The sequence below is a fragment of the Podarcis filfolensis genome, assembly GCF_964270895.1.
Source record: "Podarcis filfolensis genome assembly, chromosome: 7".
Lineage (NCBI taxonomy): Eukaryota > Metazoa > Chordata > Lepidosauria > Squamata > Lacertidae > Podarcis > Podarcis filfolensis.
The window spans coordinates 54,082,110-54,091,652 of NC_139603.1; the positions used below are offsets into that span (position 1 = coordinate 54,082,110).

Here is a 9,543-nt window from a genome sequence, read left to right on the forward strand (position 1 = left end):
GGCAGTTTATGAGAAGTGGATAAGTTAGGTATAGAAGAGGGGAGGAGAAATTACAATGAGTAAAAACAGTTCTGAGAAGCTTGGTGCGGGGAGATGAAAATATAAAATAGGAAGCCCTCTCTGCTTAGAGTGTTTGGATCAACATCTTCTTCCTAAAGTGGAAAGCTGAGTCAGAATGCCTCCATACCTAATGTCTGTATTTAACTCAAGGAAACTGAACTGTGGATCTGCTTGCTAGAAAGAGAACAGTGTGGTAAAGACTAAAAGCAATTTGCAAAGAGTGATCATAAAACAAAAGAAAACAATGTCAGTGTCAGCTGCTCATGCTGGACACTGCTTTGATAAGTCACCATTTTGTGACTGGAGGGTCTCAATAATTTCCAGCCATCTCAAGAGGGCCCTTTGAGTACAAAGTTTGGGAATGCCTAGATTAAGCAGCTAAAGACATAGTCTTGCATATTCCTCTCACTTTTAAGTTAGGCTCCCTGAACCCACACTCTTTCAGTTTAGCAGTGGATATACAGTAGAGGGTGGATAATGTGTCCAGCAAATAATTTAGCGGTCACAACTTTTCCAACACTTAATACACACCTAATAATTTCTGCCTCATGCAACAAACTGCACTGTGCTCCCTCAGCACAGCAACTTGTAGTGAACAGCCAGGCACAAAGTTCTAAAGGCACCACTTTCCCAGACACTTGCTGCACATGCATCTGATGAACTTTTCCTGGACACCCCCCCACACACACACCATGCACATTAAGCCCTATGTCAAACTGAAGGACCAATATATTTCTGTAACCTTTGAAAAGTTGCTGTGTTTTGTGAGTTCCTAGCAGGATATGGCAAGTCCTCAGCTATTTGCATTGGTAGAGTTCTCATGGCCTACTTGTTTGGCTGCTTCATTTAAAATAATAATAATGGGTGCAAAGTGAGTGCAGATTTGTCATGTGCTACTGAGACCTTTTTCACTGCACATAAGCCTGATATGTACACACTATGAATCTCTTGCCAATTTCTTAAAGCAGCTTTTAAACTAATCTCATAAAATCAATCACCCTTGGCATGGTTTTGCAGAAAGCTGAAATGTATTAGTGTTGTTAAAAGGTAAGTTTCCCCATCCATTTAAATAGAGATGATTGCTTTCAAAAATCTTATTCACTCACAAGACCCCCAGAAATATTTTTATGGCATTCACTCACATCTGAGTTTGACTTGTTTCTTACCACCTTGTCTTGCCCTTCCTTTACCACACAGGGAGCTTGCTGGATTTCCTGAAGAGTCAAGATGGTGGGAAATTACTACTTCCAAAGCTCATTGACTTCTCAGCTCAGGTAAATAATTTATTTTTATTTTTGGTACTTGTCTAGCTTGGCACTGGCTATGCTTCATTTTCACTGTTGTCTGGAAACCAGGTTTACTGAGACAGGTTTTGGATGCTGAAAGTTTGGTTTAAAGTGGATTTCTCCTGCAGATGTGGCAAGAGAAAATTGCTCTCTGAATTGCTGGGGCCCCAGGCACATTGTGTTATCCCCTACCATTTGTGGCTTAGTCAAGTCACATCTGGGTCCGTTTTGAGGAGGAAGTGGCAGGTCAACTATAGGTGGAATAATAGAATGATGTGCCTGGGTTGAACTATATAAATATAGCTACCCCAGTGCACAGCATGGGGAGATGTAACTGGCCTCATCCTGACCCTAGGTGTGTAAAGGTAGCCCTAACTGCAGTTTATGTACAATGCTACCTTTACTGTGTAAACTTTGCTTAGTTACGAAAGTGTAATTAATTGTATTTAGAGGGCTGCTGCCTGTTTGTCTCTCCAAATGTTGCCTGAGTTGCTGTGATGTCATGGAATATTCACAAATATTCTAATTAGCAGGGGGAATTGGCAAGAGAAGAAAGAGATTATTCTTGTGCTGTCTGGAAGAGGGCTGTCATTGTGTTTAGTAAAATAAATTGCTGCTTGCTACTGCCAAGGAGAATACAGTGAATGTTGCCCAGGCCAAGGTGTAGCACTGGCTTAGTATGGTGGCAGGGGTGTCTAAGAGGCTGATGTACAACCTCTGATGAAGATTGCTCCTAACCAGGAAGAAATGGGAGTGAATGAAATTTCCAGTGACAGATACTACTTCCTGTCAATGATGGGTAGCCCCAAAGAGTGTGCAGCAAATTCAGAAGTATTGCTCCTTATTCAGAAGTGACACCTTGCAAGGGATGGGCATCCACTGGCTCAATGCATCCTGGATCGCCTTGCTGGTGCTTGGAGCTGTGTGAAACTGTAACAGGCTCCAAAATTCCACAAACCTTGGAAGACATATCACAGAGCAGGAACCCATGCAGAATGGTGTTTGTAGTCCCTTCCGTCAGTTTAGAGAGTGCTTCCAAGTAACTTGCACCCTTATTTTCCCCAAAGCATTAAAAGGAGCTACAAAAGTCCCTGTAGAAACAGACCCCATGACTCTGGAGTGGCTTCATCTGCACCATGCAATTAAAGCACTATTATACCACTTTAAATAGTCATGGCTTCCACCACAAAATCCTGAAAACTGTAGTTTGCTAAGGGATCTGAGGATTGTTAGGGACCCCCTATTCCCTTTACAGACCTACAATTCTCAGAAAGAGGAACTGATTGTTTAAGCACTCTGGGAGTTGTAGCACCGTGAAAGGAATAGGGGTCTCCTAACAACTCCCAGCATCCTTAACAAACTACCGTTTGTCTAAAGTAGTAGAATGGTGCTTTAAATGGCTGGTGTGGATGTGGCCAGAGACAGAAGCAGGGAAGGCAAGTCAGATGAGAGTCAGAGCAAGCACGTTGCATTCTGGTGAAGGTTGCACAATAGCTTGCTCTTGGTTTCGTCTTCCTTATTTTTGCAAATGGCTTTCATTCTCTTTAGAACAAATATCAGCTGGTTGGAATATGCTATGCTCTATTCATTGCTCATCTTCAAAACAATGGCAATGAAAAGAAAAAGTCTATGTGGAAAAGGGCCCACAGTGCTTGGGTAGATTTTAAACAAAAACATTTAAATCCTGTTAAATCAATATTTACCAGAGGGCACAACACTACAGAGCAACATGTCCTGTACCAAATATCCTTTGAACATGACCTTAATTTCCTGTTGCAAAAGTTGGCCTCAGTCTGGCTGAAAATGGTTGTAATAGTAACAGACGCCTTATATCAACATCTTTATCTATGTCACATGCCATATTAGCAACGATTAATATCTATCTTCAGACTGTGTTACAGTTGCTTTCTTTTTCGTGGTGATTTCTTTACTAGCACTTGTATATTCCACATTTCTGTTTTAAAACATACAAGTGGCTTCACAATAACACAGTTTTGAAACAGTGTAATATAGAACTTGAGAGTTTTAGCTTCAAACACGACCCAGACATGGTTTAAAATAGTATTTTTCCTCATGGAAATTTTCATTTCATGGAATAGATGCAGACTGTGAATAAATATTGAGCATGCCTGGTAGTTTTAATTTTTTTTAAGCTCTGATTACTAAATATAAGAAAAATAAATATGCTATATTAGATCATTCTATAGGGCACCAGGAGCATTTCCAACAGAAGTATTTTTATTTTCTCTGATGCAAGTTACCATATGCAGTTACCCTAATCTTACAGCACTGAACATCATTGGTTCAGGAGTAGTGATACAACCATTTGTTAGGATTGCAAGTTGTGTTTAGAAGTTCATTCTTGGGGAACATCTGGAATGCATTGCTAGCCATTAAACGTCTGGGGGGTGGGGGGGGGTCATATCTGGCATGGAAGGGGAATCTGTCATAATTTTTTTCCTGCACTAAATTGTAAACTATGTACCTGAACTTCTTGGACATGTGGAGTAGATAAAGTATGTGACCATGAGTCAATTGGAAAAGAGACCAGAACTCAGAGGTTGAGGGAATGCTTTGGGTGCAGAAGGTCCTAGGTTCAATCCCAGCATCTCCAGATAGGACTGGGAAAGAAACCCTGGGAAGGTCTTGCCAATCGTGGTAGACAATATTAAATAGGCCAATACTTGGTATAAAGCAGTTTCGTGTGTTCTTATCTCCCTTCCAGTGTATGTGAAAAAGTAGGCCTTCATATACTCCCAATATGCCAGCCTTTACTGAATCAAATGGTTTGGACTACAACTCCCATCAGCCCCAGGCAAAAGAAATGGCTTGTCTCTCTGGCCACTGGTGCTTGCCGGTGGAGCTGGCATCAGCATCTGACACCCTTAAGCAACTGTCAGGAACCTGACACCTGGACTGAGCTCACCAATGATGCCTGCTTCAACCCCCCTTAACTTTTTTCTGGCCTGCTACTCTGAGTTGTGCCAGATGGCTGGATCTAACTGCCATTTTAATTTCCACAGTGCTTTCGATATCACAACACTGGGGGCATTGTGGGAAATTAAAATGGTGACTAATCCAGCCATCTGGCTTTGTTTATAGCACTGCCACCAGCAAAAGGAAGGGACTTACCCAATACTGCTTTGCTCAGGGACCCCACACAACCTTGGAATTGGCCCCGTTTGCCTGAAACCAATCCAGCCATTCAAGCAAACTCTTCCATTGTCAAGGAGCAAGTCTGCTTCACAGTTAAAATGTGATTTTGTGGCCAGGGGTGGGCGGCTTCCTAAAATGGACTGGAGCAGGTGCTGATGACACACCTTCTCTAATCCCTCCTTATGGGTAGCAGACCACATGCTTCCCTTGAGTTTAAGTTCCAAATTTATCTGCTGGGGGTTTGCACCTGTGTGCTGCACTCTGTTGCCTATGTTAAAGAGTCATGCTCTAACTGGGATTTTGGTTGGTGGGAAGGGAAGGGACCTAGAGAGGCCTTTTAAAATAACAAGAAGTCTTTGGGCATACCTTGGAAGTTCCCACTGCTGCTTCCTCTTCTCTAGACCCACCCAAGGACTGAAAGTTGGTCTAAATTTGCTGCAGTTAGCTCATCTACTTGTTCATTTTCTCTCTCTCCAGGATACAAAACAATAATTGTTTCCTTGCAAGGGGAGAAATATCTGCAAGGTACAAATCCTTTGCACAAGGGCCAATCTATGCTTGGTGTCAGGAAGCATGATCCTTCCTTTTTCTGGCATTATTTGTACCAACTTTATTGAGGTTTTCAATGCAGTTCCAATCTGTAATGGGTTTGTTTGTCCAATGCAGCCTTTTGTGCCCCCATTTCATCTCAATTATTTTTTTTTTAAGTGACCTGTTGTAGGCTTCTTGTCTTTATAAATCCCTTCAGTCAACAGGCTTCTTATCACACTTTGACAGATATCTTAGCCTTAGCCCTCCTGGTAGAAAAATTATATTTATAAAAATAAGAGGAAAGCCTTGTTCAACAACAACAGATCCTGGGGGACGGGAAACATTTGCCACTAAGGGAGTAGCTACATCCTCTGGTTACAAGAAGCCCTACCTTCTGAGCCTTCTGCACCAGAGAGAAACTGCTGGTGCTCTTCAAGGGCTTAGCTTTTGTGCAATATTTCTCTTCACAAAAACTGTGTTCAGCACTTGTGACAGTGCGGTGGGAAGTACCACCATGGGTATTTTTCCATTGCCTGACCCACAAAAAGAGGAACAAAGCGAGTGTGCACTTCCCTTTTTTAAATAGATGCTGATCTGCATATTGCAACAGGACTGGTACCCGAGACATTTGAAAGAGTGTGCAGACATTTATGGTATCTATTAATAGCTCTGCAGTCCCTTGAACAGCCAAAACTATTTAAGCCAAATAAGTCCAACTGACTTTAAAAAGAATGAAAACTGGTTTGCGTGTGAAAACTTAAGACAAAAGTGAGTTGCTCATCAGGCTTGGTTGGGCTGTGTGTTGACAAACTTGCTCAACAAAACTAGGAACTGATACCTTTTACATGTTGCATTGTTTTAGAAAATATAAAATAAATATATAGCTGGGAACTGAGCTGAAAACTTTTAGCTAATGCAGCCCTGAAAAACAATGATTAGTAGCTTTTCCAGTCTGCATCTGTCCTGGTCTCTCTGGATTAGGGACCCCTATGTTTGTATCATAACAAAGAGACAGGTGGCATGTTCTGGAACTGTGTTACAAAGGGACAGAATTGGCTGCACCCTGACAGAAGTACTAGGAGTTGAGGAACCGAAGGGGGGCAACTCTGATCTGAGCTGTGTTGTCTGTCTTCTGACATCTTTACCTTGCCATGCAGAGACATTACACCAAGAATTGTCAGCTGGGTGTCTCCATGCCCACCAGTGCCTTTGATGGTGCCCAGGATAGGTTTCAGTAAACATCACTTCAGAAATCCACAATGCAATTGGGGGGAGGCATGCCTGAACCATTTTGTGTTCCTGCCTCTTCTCTTTTGGCTGTGGCCACCATTTTGTGTTATGTGACATGCACCATGGTAGCCATTTTGTGATTGGCACTCAGGGCCATTTCTCAAAATTCCAAATGTTCTCACTGGCCTTAAAAACTTGGCAACCCCTGTCTTACACTGTCCTCTGCCCCTACTGGTTGAGGTGCAACAGAGAAAGAAGGGAGGCAACCTGCCATCAACTTGGGGTGTGAGTGAGCTGCAGGGAAGGGAGGGGAAAGGAGCTGGAAATATTATTAATAATAATTATTTCAAGCAAAGCATATTTGTAGATGGGAGCTGATTCATAAAAAGCTAAATATTTGTGCTAGCACAAGGATTAACACAACACAATGAGTAACACAACAGAAATTGCTCCCTTTTCCCCCACTGTGTGTACCTCAGAACAGATTTAAGGAACCCACAAGGGGAATGTTCCATTGCACAAGAAAAAGCCTAAATAGTTAACAAACCATATAGCAAGCCTATACCAAATGCTGTCCTTGGCTGTATGTAAAGGTACTTTATTGCACTTCTGTAAATTGAAAATGAGGAAAACCTATGAATGTTGACCAACCCACTCCCCACTTCCCTCCTTTCCCCTCCATTTGTAGATACAATCTACCATTGAGCAATGAATGATATTTAATGTAAGCAAAGGGGTGTTATCAGTACTCAAGTGTACCCATATTTTCATTTTTTAAAATACTGGAGGCTGTGCATATCATGGCTAATGTGTAAAAATGATATGTTAAAAAAGGAGTTTCCCTGACTGTTTACAAATATTGTGTGCTATAAAAGTGCTTACAAAAAAGAACAGTACAAAAGTTAAAGATATTTTATTTGTTGTTGCAGATTGCAGAAGGGATGGCATATATAGAAAGAAAAAACTACATCCATCGTGATCTGAGAGCAGCTAATGTTCTTGTTTCAGAGTCTCTAATGTGCAAAATTGCTGATTTTGGACTTGCTAGAGTAATTGAAGATAATGAATATACAGCCAGGGAAGGTTTGTATCACATTATAATTTTAAGCCCTATAAGAATAATTCTGTTAATAGCCACTTGTTTCACTAGAAATATCTAAATGTCAACACACTCTGTTCTATCTCTGCTCTCTGCCCCTGGGATATCCTACCTTGCTACTTGGTTTGCACTTGCATTTCTACAGAGAGACATAGGAGACCTCCACATTTTTCTCACGGGCTCCTGTCATAAAATCATAGAATTGGAGGAAGCCTTGTAGGCCATAGGAGCTAACCCCTTGCATGATGCAGGAAATCCAGAGCTAGAACATCTCCAGAAGATGGCTTTAAGACCTCCAGAACAGTGTCTGTTGCAGATGTCCAATGAGGGGCAGCCTTCTAGGCAATTAGTTCCATTGATCTTGAAACCAAGAAGGTTCTCCTAACATTAAACCAAAATCTACTCTTCAGTAACTTACACCCTCTGAGGCAGCGGAGAACAACTCTTCAGGTATTTGAAGAGTGCAAATTTGTCCCGTCCCCCCCCCCCCCCGTCTTTCTTCCCAGGCTGAACACCAGTTCCTTCAACATTTTGTCAGAGTTTATTTTCCATACTATTGAAGAATCTTCATTGTCACTTCCAATTTTTCAGTCACTTTTCCCTTATGAATCACCATCTGAATCACCTTATGAATAGTTTTTAATGGTTACATGAATGAAACTAGATTTAAAACAGTGCTGTGGTTTTCCTCTCTGTAGGTGCAAAATTCCCTATCAAATGGACAGCACCAGAAGCCATTAATTTTGGCTCATTTACTATTAAGTCCGACGTGTGGTCCTTTGGAGTGCTTCTATATGAAATAATTACTTATGGGAAAATTCCTTATCCAGGTATGTACTTTTTATTTACTGCTTATTTGCCCTCAGTTTATACAGGTACCAGAGTTAATAGAAAAGGTGGAAACATGCAACAAGAGACATTTTGATAATTAGAAAATGTGTATTGGTTGCTGTACTTAAGAAAGTGTCTTCAAAGTACTCCGTTACAGGAGGAATGTGGGTTGAAACCATGCGAGTCTTTGGCCTCCCTGCAGCATTTAAAAAAATGAATTAATGAATGCCTTGGCTTCATTCAATGTAAGAAACATATTCTGCAGCAACAGCAGCACGTTGTGCGATGATAGCCTTTGCTGTGTGTTTGCTGTACAGTGGTAACTTGGTTTATGAACTTAATCCGTTCCGGAAGTCCATTCTTAAACCGAAAATATTATTAAACCGAGGCATGCTTTCACTAATGAGGCCTCCCGCCGCCGGTGTCCTTCCACTGTTCGGATTCTGTTCTTTGTTGTTGTTTAGTCATTTAGTCGTGTCTGACTCTTTGTGACCCCATGGATCAGAGCATGCCAGGCACTCCTGTCTTCCACTGCCTCCAGCAGTAAAGTTCTCAAACCGGGACATTATTTCCAAATCATTGTAAACCGAATCGTTCTTAAACCGAGGTACCACTGTATCATAACTGGAGTGGAAAGCTGAAAGCAGGCCCTGGGGTCAGAGCTGAATGTTACAGGTGATGAAACTCTGGGGATGGACTACAGATCCTTAGTACCTTTGGGGGGAAATTGTGCAGATCTCAGTTAAGATTGTCTGCTGTTGATGCAATGGCCCTGGCAGGTGATTACCTCTCTAGGGAAGGTCACTGAAAGGCCAAAATGCAAACATACAGTCTGTGAGAACACAGGTGACCAGTTTGGCTTTCTGCTAGGTAATCTTTGGGTCCTAGCTGCCCAGCATCCTCTTTGCTACCACCCACTTTTTAACCCAGCCAGCATTGGAGCTCTGGCATTGGAGGGCAAGGGCATCTTGAGGTTTTGTGGCAGCAGGTATGGAGATCCAACCTAAGGTTTTCCTCTCTGACATCAGAGAGGGGGTTCTGATGTATCCTACCAGGGTGTAGTGTAGGGAAGCCTTGGATCAGCTGACATTGTTTACAGTGCAATCAAATACATGTTTACTCAGCAGTAAGTCCCACTGCAGCACTTCATTGGAGCTGACTCCATAAATTATCTTAATTTCCTACAATTGACTTTCTCCAGTAACAAAAGCTTGACTTATTCAATGAATGAATTTGATATATGTATTAGAAATGCATGGGTGGAGGAAGGTTTAGGATTGTTTGGGTTGTTTTTTTAGACTGACATAGCCAAATTTGCTAGTGGAAGAAATATGTTTTTTATTGTTTCAG

The 9,543-nt window shown here is 41.7% G+C and overlaps 1 protein-coding gene across 4 annotated transcripts in view; it reads left to right on the forward strand.

Moving 5' to 3' along the window:
• Window positions 1–9,543, forward strand: part of LYN (LYN proto-oncogene, Src family tyrosine kinase) — a 43,999-nt gene that overhangs the window by 32,654 nt on the left and 1,802 nt on the right. For all 4 annotated transcript variants that reach the window (XM_083623002.1, XM_083623004.1, XM_083623003.1 and 1 more), the window contains exons 10-12: window positions 1,258–1,334; window positions 7,193–7,346; window positions 8,061–8,192. In XM_083623002.1, coding sequence (XP_083479128.1) covers window positions 1,258–1,334; window positions 7,193–7,346; window positions 8,061–8,192 — 363 coding nt within the window. The remainder of the gene's footprint in view (window positions 1–1,257; window positions 1,335–7,192; window positions 7,347–8,060; window positions 8,193–9,543) is intronic.